The sequence below is a fragment of the Vipera berus genome (assembly GCF_964194415.1).
Source record: "Vipera berus genome assembly, chromosome: 4".
NCBI classification, from domain to species: Eukaryota; Metazoa; Chordata; class Lepidosauria; order Squamata; family Viperidae; genus Vipera; species Vipera berus.
The window spans coordinates 75,908,288-75,925,933 of NC_138206.1; the positions used below are offsets into that span (position 1 = coordinate 75,908,288).

The window sequence follows — 17,646 nt, forward strand, 5'->3', positions numbered from 1 at the left end:
CGCTCAAACTAAGCATCCACCCTTCCGATTTTCAGTAAAACAGTAAAACCCACGCACCAAAGTGAGGAGATTTGCCTCAACAGCTGAAAGAGAACAAAAGTGGTGCGCATGTGCGGCAGAAACTACTGCTCTCTCCGCGCCCTCGGTTCCCGTCCGCATCTGCCCTTAGCTGCCTCCTGGAAGAATGTTAATCTGCCAGAATCCTGTTAAAGTCTTGACGACTGCTACGCTTCCTCGTCCCCGAAGCCCCGCCCCTCTTGTTGTAGCGCACATGTGCAGAAACGGCGCCCTGCCTAACTTCTGTTCTTGGAAGAGATCGTGTTTGCAACGCGATGGCTAAGTCCTCGTGTTATCCGCCGCCGGCGCAGCCTGTCACTCACCTGATCTTTGACATGGATGGTCTCCTTCTGGGTGCGTAATTGACCCTCTCTATTTTGCATGTCAGTTGGACAGTCCAGTTCATGAGGTGGGAAGGCCGTTAGGTCTGTTCTTTTGTAGGACTGGAGCCCAGTGCCGCTGTTGCTTCGCAGTTGTGTGCCGGGGCACAGTGTGCTCAAGACGGCGTTGTAGCCTGTGGTTTCTCCCTCCTCCTTGCTAATAACAGATTCTGAAAACTGCCAAATGTGAGTGCTCACACACAAACACAAATGTTCTTCTGCTGTAGAACAAGGAAAGCACAAAGCCAACCAGGCAGGCTGTGATTGCTTTGTTTGTGGAATCCTTCTCGCTCCAAATTAGTAATTTATTTGCTGAATGCACAACGTGGCATGGCGATAATAGTCCCCTTTCTACCATCACGTGCACGCTTCTGATCGTCTTCACGTTCATAGGATACTGTATAGAAAGAAACGAAGGAAAAAGAGTTGAAGCCTTTTAAGATGGATGCGATCCTTACAGATAAGATGAATAGGCTTTCCAGTAATTCTAACTGCCTTACCGCTTAATAAAAAGTATAGTAAGTACAGTTAACTTTGTCCAGGATTGTACTGAATTTTGATTACAAATTGATTTCTTTAACTCAGTGTTTCTCAATCTCAGCAACTTAAGTTTTATAGACTTCAGCTCCCAGGATAGCTGATTGGAGAATTCTGGGAGTTGAAGTCCACACATGTTAAAATTGCTAAGGTTGACAAACATTGATTTTAACTGAGTAATTATGTAATCTTTTTTGAAAATGATAAAGTTGAAAAAACTGCTATAGTTCTGCAATGATTTCTCTTTATTGTTACTTATTTTTTATTCCACTATAGATTTTTTAAAATAATATTTTATTAATTTTCTCATTTTACAATTGAGTATTTAAAAAGCCACATGATGACTGGGTTAATCAATAGTTCAATAGCATACATAAATCTTTAGTATAAACCTCATGTTACAACATCAGATATTTCCTCTCTTTTCCCCCTAATATCTACTATCTCATATTAGGCTAATACAGTTCTTAACAACAACAACAACTTTATTGATTAGCCCTTGGGCCATATCAAAGTGCAAAGTTCCAGCAACAAACTGTCACCAAAACTTGATAAAAGCAATACAGTTCTTATTATTATCAACTTAATAAAAACATCTTTGTTAACAATTATCAATAGTGTTTAGCTTATACATATATTAATTGCATTTACATTGATCCTTATATACAATCAATGTCCTGTTATTGCTTTTTTTCCCTAATTTTCCATCAATATTCAAATTAACATGTTATTTATGACTTTCCAAGTGTTTTATATTTACTTATCTCAACTTCTTCCTTTTTCCCTTTTCATAACTAAGTCTAATATTCTAAATACACATCTTGTCTATTTGATTATAGTCTTGTTCTGTTTTCTAAAAGTTATCTATTTCCCCCATGTTAAACCATCTAATTTATTTATTTATTTATTTATTTTATTGCATTTATATACCGCCCTTTCCCTGAGGACTCAGGGCGGTTTACAGGGAGTTAAAATCAACCATACAAAAGTTAAAACCCAATTTAAAAATATTAAATCAACCCTGTACTATTAAAAACCCCAATTAAAATGAATGTCTCCTCAGCCTGGGCCCGAGAGCTCAAAGAGCCAAGTCTTCAGGCCCCGGCGGAATGATGGGAGGTCGGGAGCAATCCTCAGCTCCACCGGCAGCTGGTTCCAGAGGGCAGGCGCCCCCACTGAGAAGGCCCTATCCCTGGGTGTCACCCGCCGGCAATCTCTTACCGGCGGGACCCTGAGCAGACCCTCCCTGTGGGAGCGCACTGGGCGAAGGGCGTTTGATGCCGGCAGCAGGTGTTCCCTCAAATACCCCGGACCCAGGCCATGGGATAATAATACATTATCCCCTCTAATAAATCAAAACTATTATATGTGTTATCTGGGTTAACCAATAATTCAGTAATATACATAAATATTTCATATTGGGTGAACAAAATTCTTATTTTCAACTAAGTAAAAACATTCTTATTACATTTATCAATACTTTTTAGCCTATACATAAACTTTAATTTCCCATCAATATTCAAAGATAAGAAAAGAAAACAAGCAAACAAACACTGTTATTTATGATTTCCAAATATTTTGTTAGGTGATCAAAATTTCCCTTATCTCAATTTCTCCCTTTTTTCCTTTTCATACCAAAGCCTAATAATCTTGTTACATATCTTACCTATTCAATTATAATGTTACTTTATTTCCTAAATGTTATCTATTTTCCACCATATTCAACCCTCTAATTAGTAATATAACATCTCCTCTAATAAATCAAATCCATTATTTTCTTCAGCCTTGTTATTAGCTGCGAAGTCGTGTCTGACCCATCGCGACCCTATGGACAACGTTCCTCCAGGCCTTCCTGTCCTCTACCATCTTCTGGAGTCCATTTAAGCTCATGCCTACTGCTTCAGTGACCATCCAGCCACCTCATTCTTTGTCGTCCCGTTCTTCTATTGCCCTCAATCTTTCCCAGCATTAGGCTCTTCTCCAGTGACTTCTTTCTTCTCATTAGGTGGCCAAAGTATTTGGGTTTCAATTTCAGGATCTGGCCTTCTAAAGAGCAGTCAGGGTTGATCTCCTCTAGGACTGACCGGTTTGATCGCCTTGCAGTCCAAGGGACTCGCAGGAGTCTTCTCCAGCACCATAGTTCAATGGCCTCAATTCTTTGGCGCTCAGCCTTTCTTATGGTCCCACTTTCACTGCCATACATTGCAACTGGGAAGACCATAGCCTTGACTATATGCACTTTTGTTGACAGGGTGATGTCTCTGCTTTTTAGTGTGCTGTCTAGATTTGCCATGGCTTTCCTCCCCAGAAGCAAGCATCTTGGCTACAGTCCCCATCTGCAGTGATCTTGGAGCCCAGGAAAATAAAATCTGTCACTACCTCCATTTCTTCCCCATCTATTTGCCAGGAATTGAGAGGGCCGGATGCCATGATCTTGGTTTTCTTAATGTTACATTTTTACTCAGGGACACTTTAAAAGTATCGATCTGCGACACAGTTTCCAGATCCTGTCTAGATTATCCACTGTCAACCATGTTTTAGTAAAAGTTCCTGTTTGGACAATCCTGTCTCCTAAGATGTGGATTGGGGTGGGTTCTGACTGTTTGTATATTTAATCTGGCATCATGTTCCTTTATGTTGCTTCTTATTTCATCACAAGCTGAAAGCATGGTTTCATGTATTAATTTCAACATGGAAAGGATTTTTTCCTGGTCTTCGTCCATATTCTCTTAATAGTTTGTGAAGTGCAGACTTTAAAATCAAATGTTAAAAATATTTTTTTTGGTCTTTTGCAGCTGGGTATGGGACATCAAGTTCAGGTGTCTGGAGCAGATCTTGTTCTGAGACTGGATGGCCATACTGTGGGTTCATTCCAAGGGTAGCCTCAATGCAGCCAGCACTGCCCTTTCTGGGGAGGGGGAGGGACCCCTTTGTCATGTGATGGGTGTTAGCACCAGCACCTTGCACTCTCGTTTGGCAATTTTGTCAAGGGAAAGAGCAGCCTTGTCTGGGGGGGGCAAGCAAAGAGGGTGGCCCATTGGGGAGCCTACAGGGGGAGTTATGGTCCAGCGCTCTGTATCGCTTCCTGACCTCTGAAGCCGGCTGCTGGTGTTTTAAGGTCTGGGAGTGCCTGAGACTGCAGACGCCTCGTGCTCCCGCACTGCCGGCTCCCAGGGCGGTTCCTCAGGAAATGGTTTTTTTCCTCCTCACTTGAATCAGCTGCTAGTGGATTGTCCAATTGAAAGCGGAACAGAGCCGTCCAAGCCACTAGCAGCTGATTTGAGTGAGGAGTAAAAGAGGGAAAGAGCAGCACTGAGTTATGGCCCGCTGCTTCATATTGTTTCCTGACCTCCGAAGCCGGCTGCCGGTTTTTTAAGGTCTGGGAGCACCTTAGACTCCATATGCTGGTCAGAAACATCCCCCCCCCCGCACGCCCCATCTGACCCATGCATCTTCTTTCCAGCAGTCCTCCGTCTCTTCCTCCGCTGCCACCACATGCAGTCCCAAGAAGAAAAGACGTTTGGGGGCAGTCCCACAAACAAAAGCTTGTGGGCAGTCCCACAAACAAAAGAAACTCAACCAATTTCAGCTTTGCGAGATCTTTTTTTTTCTTTTGTGAGAAGTTTGAACTGATTGGTTGAACTTTTTTAGTCCCACTTTTTTTGGTGGGGGGGACTGCAAAAGGCAGAGGCGGACTGGGAGCCGCAGGAGAAGGCTGAAAGAGCTGCATGTGGCTCCGGAGCTGCGGCTTGCCAAACCATGGTCTAGCCACTCTGCCATAAGGCCAATTGGTGGAGGGCGGCAGTGATGGTTGTCCTTCTGGAATTCTGTCCCATCTTCACACAGGATCTCTGGAGCTCAAAGTGACCACCGGGTTCTTGGTCACTTCTCTTACTAAGACTTGTCTTCCCCGATTGCTCAGTTTGACCAGGTGACCAGCTCTTGGAAGAGGCCTGGTTGTGACAAACTTCTATTTGAGAATTATGGAGGTCACTTTTAGGAACCTTCAGTGCAGCAGAAATTTTATTGTAGCCTTCCCCAGATCTGTGCCTTACAATAATCCTGTCTCTGAGCTCTGCAGGCAGTTCCTTTGAACTCATGGCTTTTGTATGCATTTTCAGCTGTGAGGCCTTCTATAGAGAGGTGTGTGCCTTTCCAAATCATGTCCAATCAATTTAATTTACCACAGGTAGACTCCACTCAAGGTGTAGAAACATATCAGCAATGATCAAGAGAACTGGAAGGCACCTGAGCTAAATTTCAAGTGTTGTTGTAAATGGTCTGAATACTTATGCCAATGTGCTATTTTAGGTGTTTTTTTTTGATAAATTTACAGACATTTCTAAAATTCTTTTTTCATTTTGTCATGGGGTACTGAGTGTAGATTAATGAGGAAAAAAATGAAATTCAACAACTGTAAAATCAGGCTGCAGCATAAGAAAATTGACAAGTGAAGGGGATCTGAATACTTTCTGAATGCACTCTATGTTTAGTATTATTAATGATGGGTTATAAATGTAGTGTTCCAAGTTAAAAATTATAATATTGATGCAGAAAGGGAATTAGACTTGCAGATTTACATAGGTTTTTTTCTTTTAGTATTTTTAGGGGTGGTTTTTTTAGACCAGCAGTCTACTTCTATCATGTTAGAAAAACAGTAACCTTTGCATGTCTTAAAACACTTCTATTGAAGCTATCCTTGAAGAAAAGTTTCAGGAAATCCTTACTCTTCAAGATTCTGTCCTGGATAAATCAATCAGAATAGAGCTGGAAGGGAATTTGGAGGTCTTCTAGTTCAGCCCCCTGATCGAGCAGGAGACCCTATAACATTTAAGAAGAGTGGCTGTCCAGTCTTTTCTTAAAAACCTCCAGTGATAAAGTAACTACAACTTCTGAAGGACAACTAATTGTCCTCACTGTTAGGAAGTTTCTCTTTAATTCCAGGTTGCTTCTCTCCTTGATTAGTTTCCATCCATTGTCTCTTATCTTGCCTTCTCATGCTTTGGAAAAACCCCTCTTTCTGGCAACCCCTCATATACTGGAATACTGCTATCATGTCACCCCTAGTCCTTCTTTTCTCTAATGGCCATACTCAAATCCTGTAATGGTTCTTCATATGTTTTAGTCTTCATGACCTTAATCATCTTAGTTGCTGTTTGCACTTCCTCCCCCCACTCCAAAGTCTCAATATCTTTTTTTGTAAAGTGGTGACCAAAACTGGATTCAGTATTCCAGATGTGGTCTTCCTAAGGCTTTATAAAATGATACTAATATTTCACGTATGTGATGACCCAGGGCACAGCACAGAGGCAATGCAGTCAGCTGGCAATTCAAAACAGTTCTTTTATTGCTCCAAATGCTCCAGGTTTGCAGCAAGCCTCCAACAAAAGAACACACACACACACACACACACATCTTCAGCTGACTGGCTGAAAATAGGTTCAGATACAGTCTGATTAGCATATGAAAGTACTCAAGGCCATAGAAATAACAAGGAAGAAAACATAAACTTAATGAGTCTGTTTGAATCTTAGCTTGCCTGAGCATTTTTTCAAAAGAGAGAATTTGAAATACAGTCCGAGGTCCTTAAACATTCAAGCAACGTGGTTAGTCAGTCCAATAGAGTTTCCAGGTTTCCAAACAGGAGTCACAGAAGAAGAGATAAGCAACAATACCCAGCACTCCCAGGATTCAGCATTTGTTCCTGACAAATGCCCCACAGCGGCTCCTTAAATCTCAATCCCCAGGTGTGCCTTGTGGAGTGGGGTGGGACGCTCTCCTCCTGAGTAATTGAGTCTTCCTGCGTTGTTCCCTTCTTCTCTCCACTTTGCATGGTCTAGGATCAGATGGGGGCTGGGCCTTGCTCATTGCCTGAACTCTGTCTCCCCTGTTCCAATCCTGAAGGGCCCTGACCTGCCTTAGCCTGCTCTTCCCCACAGCCCTCTGAAGCCACAGACACCTCTCCCTTGGCCTCCATAGGGTCCTGTTCCAGCTCCATTTCCTCCTCAGATTCAGGCTCAGATGGAGGCATGACAACGTGATTTTGATTTTATGCCTCTGATTATACAACCAAGGATTGTATTAGCTTTTTTGGCTGCTGTTAAAATTATCATGAGTAGAGTTTTGACCTTTTTGCAAAGACCATAATCTTTGTTTTTTTGTAATTTAAGTCCAGTTTATTGTAGTTTCAATATTGGAGAGGGTTCACAAGGCTCTGTTTAGGCCTACTGGTGTCCTGGAGAGGATCATAGTGTCATCTGCATAGAGCAACAGGATGATCTTCGCTCGCCTATTTTTGGATGGTGGTAATTTGGTTTATTTACCTATTTTACCATGTTATTTATATAAAAATGGAAAAGCATGGGGGCCAAAATGCACCACTACTTAAACCCCTTTTGAGTTTTAGCATACCGCGACAGTGATCCTTGCATATTATACCTCACCTCGAGGGATGTTTCAGTCTGTAAGGTGTGATTTTGATTTTATGCCTCTGTTTATACAACCAAGGATTGTATTAGCTTTTTTGGCTGCTGCCTCACACTGCTGGCTTGTGTTTTAAGTGATCGTCCACTAGGACTCCAAGGTCCCTCTCACAGTAAATGTTTTCCAGCCAGGTTTCTCCTAATCTATACTTGTACCTTTGGTTTTTCCTGCCTAGGTATAAAATCTTGCTTTTCTCCACGTTAAATTTCATGTTGTTGGATAGGACCCATTGTTCAAATCTGTTAAAATATTTTTGGATCCTGTACTTGGGGGGGTTGGCTATTCCTACCAGCTTAGAGTCATCTGCAAATTTGATGGGTTCCCTTTCTATTCCCTCATCTAAGTTATTTATGAAAATATTGAAGTATTGGGCCTAAGATGTAATGTTGTGATATCCCACTGCTTACTTCTCTCCATGTGGATGTTAGTATCATTGAGGACTACTCGCTGAGTATGGTTTGTCAGGCAGCTACAGATTCAGCTGATGGTGTTGTTGTCTGTCTTTTTCTTGCTTACTAAGCAGCAGGTTGTGGTCTACTTTGTCAAATGCCTTACTGAAATCTAAGTATACTATGTCCACAGCATTTCGCTGGTCTACTAATTTAGTCACTTTATCAAAGAATGAAATAAGATTGATTTGGCATGATGTGTTTTTGACAAACCCATGTTGGCTACTGGTTATAACTTTGTTTGCTTCTAGTTGTTCGCAGATCTGTTTTTTGATTATCTTTTCCAGGATATTCCCAGGTATTAACGTTAGACTGATTGGTCTGTAGTTTCCCGGGTCTGGTTTTTTCCCTTTCTTGAAGATGGGATCCACATCAGCCCTTTTCCAATCCTCAGGTACTTCCCTGGTGCTCCAGGATTTTTGAAAGATATGATGCAATGGTTCTGAGATAACATCTGCCAGCTCCTTCAGAACTCTGGGATGTAATCTGTCGGGTCCTAGTGATTTATATTTGTCAAGATCGGATAGGTGTTCTCTTACCATTTTCTTGCTTATCTTAATTTTTTTTCTAGTTTGTCTTTTGCAGTAGTTTTTTTGGTCCAGTATGTTGGGCTATAATTTCTTTTTATGTGAAGACTGATGCAAAGAATGAGTTAAGCAGCTCTGCTTTCTCCCTATTGCCTGTTACTTTCTTGCCATCTTCTGTCTTAGGTGGACCTACTGTTTCATTGACTTTTTTCTTGTTATTTATATGTTGAAAGAAAGTTTTTAAATTATCTTTGATTTTTGTTGCAAGTCTTGGTTCATTCTGAGCCTTTGCTTTCCTGACTTCATCTTTGCAGATTTGGGCTATCTGCTGATATTCTGTCTTAGTTATATGTCCCTCTTTCCATTTTTTATACTTATCCTTTTTTTCTTTCAGTTTATCAGAGATATCTTTCTGCAACCATGCTGGCTTCTTCTTGGATTTCTTATTTTTCTTTTTCAGTGGTATTGTGTTGAATTGGGCTTTTATAATCATATTTTTCAGTTTCCTATGCTTCTTGAGTTGTTTTCCCCATTAAATGATCAAAGGCTGGTGACCAAAATGTATGAAGAATGGCTGCGGAACTTGGGTTTGGCCAGTCTAAAGAAAAGAAGAAATAGGGGAGACATAATAGCAGTATTCCAGTATCTGAGGGGCTGCTACAAAGAAGAGGGAAGGACAAACAATGGTTGGAAGCTGATCAAAGAGAGAAGCAACCTGGAATTAAGGAGAAACTTCCTGACAGTGAGGAGATTTAACCAGTGGAACAGCTTACCCCCAGAAATCATGGGTGCTCCATCGCTGGGAGTTTTTAAAAAGAGACTGGACAATCACCTATCTCAGATGGCATAGGTCAGTGATGGTGAATCTTTTTGAGACTGAGTGCCCAAATTGCAACCTAAAACCTACTTATGTATTGGGTGCCAGGTGGGCATGGCCCATTGGGTGGGTGTGGCTGAGGTCACAGCAGACTGGGTGGGTGTGGCCAGGGTGGGCATGGCCACCTCGATGTTGCTCATGGGGAGGGACGCCTGTGGGGACCAGGCAGGGTTGGGGGAGATCCAGGGGGTCTCTGGTGGGTGGGACGGTGGGCAGGAGGCTCACCCTGAGGGGTGAGGTGAGGCGAGGCAGGGGGCAGGGCAGGGGTGCCATTGCCATAGGGCAAGTTGAGGTAGTGGCTGGGGTGGCCGTTGCCTGACACCATCACCTCCCTCCCTCACAGTGACCGCATGGGGGCCAACTGTGTCCAACAGCAGGTACAGCCTGCTGGTCCCTCGGTTTTGGCGCGACGTGGCTGTTTGCCGCCTTGCGCATCGCACCAAATGCGGTTGCCATGAGGCCGCAGAATAAGCCACATGGCCACTCGGATGAAAAAGTTGTCAGCTAAATTGTTCAATCTCCTATTTGCTGCAGAGTTTGTCTCCCAGTTGATATCATAGTATTTAAATCTCCCATTACTACTGTGGTATGTTTCTGCATACATTTGTTAATTGATTAGCAAAGAGTTCATCAATTTCTTCTGCTTGGTTGGGTGGCCTGTAGTATATGCCAATAGCAATGTCATTCTGTTTACCTTCTATATTGACCCATATGAATTCTAGGAGGTTTTCATTCCTGATTTTGTGTAGTTCTGTGGAGAAGTAGTGATCTTTTATATATAATTTTCAGATCCACAATTCATATTCTGGTGTCCTGCCACTGTGCTAAGGGGAATGGGGATGCTATGCTTGGTATTTTTTTTGCTTTTGCTGTTCACTTGGAATTAGGGAGGGAAACTGTCTTAGCAGATGGGATGGACTCCTTTCCAGCCAGTTTTCACCAGGTTCCAAGGCCAGCATTACCTGAATGTGAATTGTTTTCTTCAAAGTACCTCAGTGTTCTCTAAACATCTTTTTGGCATCACATTGGCTGCCGATGGACTGGTCATCGGGGCTGGATTGGGAAACTGAAAGAATTGCCTTATGCTTTGTGTGGAACCTTCAGATTTCACCTGACTTTACTGCATCCAATTTCACTCAGTCAAGGTTCTTTTGATTCAACTCAATGGATTCAAGAGTCTTACTTTCCTGAGGGGGCTGACTGGGGCAGATCTGACATTAGGTGGAATCTGCAATACTACTCAACCTGGAGAAATCTACTGTGGGGAGTGTGCACATGATGTCTGCTTAAGGCAGTGGTCTGGAGGAAGTTGAATGCTCCAGAGCTTCTGCAGGCTGGACCTCCAAAGAGGGGGCTGGGGGCCTTGGTGACTTGTTGATACCCAGATGGTCTATAGGTGTCAGGATGACTGTGAAGGAAAGGAAATTTGGGCCCTTGGGCTGTATCTAGCTTTTCACTAGTGGTACGCAAGCACATGGCTGGTGGTACGTGTAGGACCGGTTGAAAAGCACTATAAAAAAAAGTAAAAAGAGTTTTTTTTTACTAACCTGCTTTCAGCTGCATTCCATTTCTCCATTCGCTTCCTTTCACATGTTTGTGGGACAAAAAAAGTTCCATGAGACTTTCTAACTTCTTGCGAGATCTCATGGAACTTTTTTTGTCCCACAAACATGCGAAAAGAAGCAAATGGAGAAATGGAATGCAGCTGAAAGGAGGTTAGTAAAAAAAATGCTTGGTGGTGCTGAGGGCATCTGGGTGGGGGTGGGGGCTGGCAGAACCTGGCTAGACTTGTTCCGTCCAGACGTCTTTTGTGCTCACTGAATGGAGGAAGCCCTGCCTTCCGAATGCTCGAGTGGTGTTTCTGCGGGGTCTTCAGCCACGAGGATGCCACTGGGATTCCCCTCCCCACAGCGTGATACCGGATCAACCCTCCGCAGAGAGTTCCCAGCGTTCTGCTGGCCTCTTGGAGTGGTTGGGGCTGGTTCCAGGCTCGCCACCCCCCTCCCGCTCTCTTTGCTGGCTGGAGCCACTGCTGGGAGGCCAGCAGAACGCCAGGAGACTTTCCTGCATTCTCCTCACCGGTGACCCCTGTAGAGCTCCATCAGCAACATGGCCAGGCCGGCGGGGAGCACAGCCAAAGGGGTGCAAAGCGGCGGTTAGTCTGTGGGCAGCCCCAGAGCTGGAGGGGGGTGCACAGGCGGCGCAGTTCTGACCTTTGCCCGGCCTTGGCTGGACTTCTCTACCCAGTGTCTGGTGAAGGGCGGTGGGCAGGCAGGGCAGGCACTGCTCCCTCGTGGCCAGGTAGGGGAGGCACCAAGCCCTGCAAGGGGGGAGGCGGCCACCCAGCTTTGCTTCCCTGCACTTGCCTGGTTGGTGCAGGTGGGAGCACCAGGCAGCCCGTGGGCACTGCTCGCCCTCTGCCAGCTGAGCCCGGGAAGCCAGAGCACGCCGCCCTCAACGGGGCATCGCGGTAGCACGGCCGAGCTGCAGAAGTCCAGGCAAGTGTTGTGATTCAGGGTCAGCCTGTGGGTTCGGCAGTTAGGTCGGACGACTCAGAGGAGGAGGGGGGTGTTGAAGAGCTTGCTGAGGGGGTTGGAGAGCTTGCTGAGGGGGTTGGAGAGCTTGCTGATGAGAGCCCTCAGCCAGGCCCCTCCCACCTGGTCACGACGGAAACCCAGCTGTGTGAGCCTGACAGCGTGGATGAAGATGACCCACAGCTGGCCCTGTTCAAGGACGCCCGACGCAGGAGGCAGTCAATCAGGAGTAAACAGAGGAAGGCAATGGGGCACCTCGGAAGGAGGCAAAGAGAAGCCACGCCCTGAACTGTATAAAAGGGGAATGCGTGGGAGGGCTGGTTTGCTGAAGGCAACCGCTTGACTAGCTCCTGTTTCATGGTTCGTGTCTTGTTTTGCTCTGTTTTATGTTAATAAATTTGGCAGGCTTAGTTCCAGCCTCTTGCCGTTTGTAAAGGGGTTGTCCCTGCCTTTTCTGCAGGGCCGGTAGCAGGCTGGTACAGAACAGCTAGATGCCGTCGGCTCTTTTCCCCCAGAGTGCTCCCAGGCCCCTTTCCTTGAACTCCCCGGGCAAAGCTGCACTTTTGCTCCCGGGCCACTTGGCTTCTGCAGAAGTTCCTGAGGCAGCACGGCAGGTGGCCTTCCTCTCCTGCGAATAAGGCTGGGAGCAACATGCTGGGGTAAGCAGGGCTCTCCGGAGTGGGGAGACGCAATCTGCGCCCGAGTCCTGTCTTTTTTCCTCACCCCCCTTTTTCCAGCCAGGATCAAAAAGAGGAGCAGTCCCGAGTCTCTATCTGTCAGATAGTAAGGTGGCATTCTGACGTCTCCGGAGAAACCCCCTTGTCTTTCTGGTTGGGAAAGCTGCCTTGTCTCTCCTTTTTTCTTTTTTTTTAACTCCCCTGCAGGGATCTGTCAGACAATTTTACCGGCTGACCAAATGGGGAGGGAGAGAAAGGGAAAATATGTGGATGGGGGAGGGAAGGAAAAGAAATAAATGGATGGAAAAGGGAAGGAAAGAAAAGGAAAGGGAAGAGAAAAATGCGAGAAAGCAAGGAAGAAGAGCGAGTAGGGAAAAGAGGGAGAAAGGTGAGAAAAGAAGAAAAGAGAAAGGAAAGGGTGAAAGGCTAGAGGAAGGAAAGGAAGGAAGGAAGGAAAGAAGAAAGAAAGGGACAATGGGAGAGAGGGAGGGAAGGAAGACACCCACCCCAGTCCCACCCCCCTCTACCAGAGACCCACGGATTTTCCCCCACAAGCACCCTGCAACCTGAGTGATGAGCTGGCCCTGCCCCCCCGCCATTGACTTCACTTGTCAAAAAGTTGCAAAAGGTGATCACATGACCCTAGGAACTGAATGTTATAAGTATGAATCAGAAGCCAAGCATACGAATGTAAATCAGATGACCCTGGGAATGGTGCAACAGTCATAAGTGTGAAAAATGGTCATGTCACTTTTTTCAGTGCCGTTGTAACTTCGAACAGTCACTAAGCAAATTGTTGTAAGTCAAGGACTACCTTTACTTTATCATTTTTTTCCTTTTTTTGGGTCAAGTTTTTGACACCTTGCTGGGCGACTAGTGGTACTCGGATAGTGCCTTATCCTAAAAGTGGTACAATGGGTGAAAAGGTTGAAAAGCTCTGTTCTAGAAAACTGTCATAGACTGAATAGAGATAGGTGGTCAGGGAAAAGGAGGCTTACGCTGTGTGCTGGGCACTTTTAACATGAAGGCATTTCTTTGAAGGGAGCAAAGTGCCTTTTGAAGACTGATCACAAAAATCTAGAGGCATTGAAAACCTCATAAGGCTGTCATCCAAGAAAGTCCAATGGGCACAATACTTCACCCAACTTTCCTCTACCTTCCAGGAGGCAAGAAACTTTTGGCTGATGCCCTGTCACAAATGCCTCAGTATAACTGTACCAAATCAGATGTGGCCAAACTGTTAATCCTATCCCGACAGCTGGCCACTCTAGTCATGACCAGAGCACAAGCAAGAGAGAATTCTCAGATAGACAGCAACGTCACAGCGGCTCTTAAAGTTTCACTACAGGAGGGTGATGAACACAATTAAGCAATTACCTTCAAGAGTTTCCAATCTCTTAATGCAAAGCTTTATGGAGTACAACATACTGACACATCTGAAAGTAAAACCAACTTTGGTAAACCCCTTCCCACCCCCCCTTTAGTAAAAGCATTAACTTCTTCCTCCTCCCTCTGGGTTAGGTCATGTTGCCCAATCAAGTTGGAAAATATTGTTATGAGAGAGCATCTCTTGGTCTAGCCATTCTCCTGGCCGTTGTCCTTGATTCTCATGGTCTGCTTCCTTGATCTTTGAAGTCTGCATTCCAAACCTCTCCCCTCCTCCTGAGCTCATTGGCAAGTTGAAAACAATGTTACACCAGCAAGACTGGGCTTTGAAACTTGACAGACAAGTGGTTTCAAAATCCCAAAAATGAATGTTCCATACGGGATGGAATAGCCTGGGTGGGGGCTAAATTGTATGTACCAGAAAGTCAAAGGCTACTAGTTCTGGATAAAAGCCATGTTTTGAAACCTGGTGGGAATTTTGGTTTTGTGAAAACTTTAGATTTAATTACAGGGCAGTTTTGGTGGCCATCCTTAAAGAAGGACATTGAAAGCTATGTGGCAAGTTACTCGATTTGTGCGTCTGCCGAGTGGCAGCAGGGGAAAACCCTAGGCTCCTCCAACTGGTGGCTGAGCCAATGGCACCCTGGAGAGAAATCTTCATGGATTTCATAGTGGAACTATGGTTATATGGGTTATAACTGATTTGTTTCTCCTATGCCAGAAAATTCCCTCAGCACGTGTGCTAGCCAAGCTTTTTGTATAAGATGTCTACCGACTGCACAGAGCCCCACAATGCATAATCTCTGATTGGGTTCCAATTCGCTTCCAAGTTCTGGCAAGCATTCCTAAGCCTTCTGGGAACTGATCAGAGGCTTAGCTCCAGTCACCACCCCCAAATTAATGGGTATGAATGTGTGAACTCTGTATTGGAAACATACCTCAGGTGCTACATTAATTATCAACAAGACAACAGTACAGACCTTTTAAAATTTGCGAAGGTAGCATACAACAAATTGGTACACAGTAGTACAGGGTTCACACCTTTCAAGATGGCTATGGGACAAGTCTTCACTCCGATGCCTGAGCTATCTTTGAATGATCCCCCTGTGCCTTCTTTAAAAGCATGGTTCTCCCAATTATGGAATACTTGGCTGGTTGTGAGGAAGTCCCTTGCAGATGCTAGGTACGCATAGAAAAAGCAAGCTGACAAAAAGGGCATGGAACCCAAAACCTTTAATGTCATTGACTGCATTTATCTATCCACCGGATACCTGCAATCTTTGCAACCATTGAAGAGGTTAGGACCCAAATATGTAGGTACTTTCCCTATCAAACATATTATTAACCCAGTAACGGTGGAACTAGATTGCCCAAATTCCTTCAACGTATTCACCCAGTGTTCTACTGCAGTTTGTTAAAGACCGAGATTACCTTCCCCCTTAGACCTGAATTGCCATCACAACCTGTGTCTTTAATGATAGAAGGGTAACAACACTTCAGCTTCTGCCTTTCTATACTGCCTCTAGTTTCTGTCAGTAAAAGTTCTTTTGATTCAGCTCAATGAATTCAAGAGTCTTACTTTCCTGAGGGGGGCCTACTGGGGCAGATTTGGTAAGTCTATTTCTTTTGAATAGTTTGTATCCTTCCATTAGTACATTCAAGTCATGAGTTTCATCCCACCAAGTTTCAGTAATGGCAACTATATCATATCTGTCTTCATGTACTAATACTTCAAGTTCACCCTGTTTGTTCCCTAAACTTTGAGCATTAGTGTGTAGGCATTTCAGTCTTTTATGGGTCTTGGGTATATTTCTTATATCTCCTACATTGTAATTGGGATTTTCATCCTTTCTATCACACTCTACTTCTTTATGTTTTTATTTTTTTAATTTCTTCTTTCTCTTTACTCCCTACCTCCTTATGTGATTGGTTATCTAGTGGTTTTTACTTGGAATTAGGTTCTAAAGATCATGAAGATTGGCCATCATCCTCCCTTAATTATAGTTTAAAGCCCTTTTGATAAGATGAGGCAGTCTTTTTCCAAATATATTATTTCAGTTCTTGTGAGGTACAGTACATCATTTGCTAGTAGTCTTACATGTAGGTAATGCAGACCATGGTCTAGGATACAGGCCAGCAACCCGCGGCTCCGGAGCCACATGCGGCTCTTTGAGCTGTCTCCTGTGGCTCCCAGTCGCCCGGTGCGCACGCACCTCTTCGAACGGGCAGTGGTGCGCGTGCACCTCTTCAAATGGGTGGAGGTGCGCGCGCACCTCCACCCGAACGGGCAGTGGCGCCACTCGTTGGGAAAGCTGCTGCGGCCCGTTTGCAGACCTGCCGCCTTCAGAGGAAGGCGGCAGCCTGCAAACGGGCCGCGGCAGCTTTCCCAACGGACAGCGCCACTGCCCGTTCCAAGAGGTGCGCGCGCAACTCTCCAAATGGGCAGAGGTGCACGTGCACCTCTCCAAACCTTTGGAGAGGTGCGCGCGCACCTCCGCCCGAACGGGCAGTGGCGCCACTTGTTGGGAAAGCTGCTGTGGCCCGTTTCCAGCCTCCGAAGGCGGTAGGTGTGCAAATGGGCCGCGGCAGCAGGTCTGTAAATGGGTGGCGCCGTCGCCCGTTCAGGTGGAGGTGCGCGCGCATCTCTCTAAACGGGCGGAGGTGCACGCGCATCTCTCCAAACCTTTGGAGAGCTGCACGCGCACCTCTCCGAATGGAAAGTTGCCGCGGCCTGTTACTAAATCTACATATTGCAGAGCACACATAACCTGCCAGTTTCTAAGGAAACTGGGCAATTTTTCCACTCAAAATGTGGCGCTGAACTAAGCGATGTCAACGGAAATGCTATGGACTCGCACTTCCATATTTCATTGCGTTTAAGAGGCCGGAGAAGAAAAACTGGTTTGCTTTTTAACGAGCGCCAAGCAGTTCCTGACGCGACTCGGCTCTCAGAGGCTCCAGAAAAACCAAACCCGTCAGCTGTTTAGCTGGGAAAATTAAGTCCCGGGAGTTCTTTTTATAGCCACAAAGCAGCAGGAAAGTTCAGAGTAGGCGCAGTTGGGCCTCTCAGCGCTACCCTTCACGTAGTCGCACACAGAGGTCCCCTTTTTCTGCTTGGGAGAATGCGAGGCTTCGGTGACCGAGGCCGCGATCGCGATCGCGGCGGGTAAGGAAAAGGGAACCGGGCTTCTTTACAGGGTTTGTCGTACCTCTGCCACCCCCCTCCACCCAGTCTCGCCCCTTGTGTTCTTTCTGCTGCGTGGGAGGCAGAAATACTGGGGCAGCCAGCACTGCCTGAGGGCTGATCGTGCTAAATTTCTGCCTTTCTCGTAGTTATTAAAGCATCGAATGGCACCAAGAAGAGGGGTGGGGTTCTGCCATTTTGTCGAAATGGGAAAACATTGAAGTTGGGGAGCAGGTTCCTCGGAAATCTCCGGGACTTTTTAAATTAAATCAGCACAATACTAGGCTGTGTGGAGAGCTGATGCAATGGATGAGGGCTGCCAGTTTGTAAGGTTTGGGCTTTTATGTCGTGGGGAAAAGAGCACTTTAACAACAGGATCTTTTCTCGTAAAGAAAAAACAAAAGGCTCACGCTCTGTGTTGCTTTTCTTTCTCCCTGTATTTCTAAGATTACCGAAGCTTTGCCAGAAAATTTTATGCGGGTGGTTGAAAGATGGCATCACAATAAGGAGGTGACCGTTTGACTGGGTGCCAGATTAATGTCGGCTCTGCAAACG

General features: G+C 45.3%; 1 protein-coding gene across 1 annotated transcript in view; it reads left to right on the forward strand.

The window, feature by feature from the left end:
• Positions 1 to 281: 281 nt before the first annotated feature.
• Positions 282 to 17,646, forward strand: part of PUDP (pseudouridine 5'-phosphatase) — a gene marked incomplete at its 3' end in the record, with an annotated part of 96,087 nt that continues 78,722 nt past the window's right edge. Inside the window, exon 1 of the mRNA XM_081327667.1 lies at positions 282 to 411. Within this exon, the coding sequence (XP_081183793.1) occupies positions 333 to 411 (79 nt within the window). The 5' untranslated portion in view covers positions 282 to 332. The remainder of the gene's footprint in view (positions 412 to 17,646) is intronic.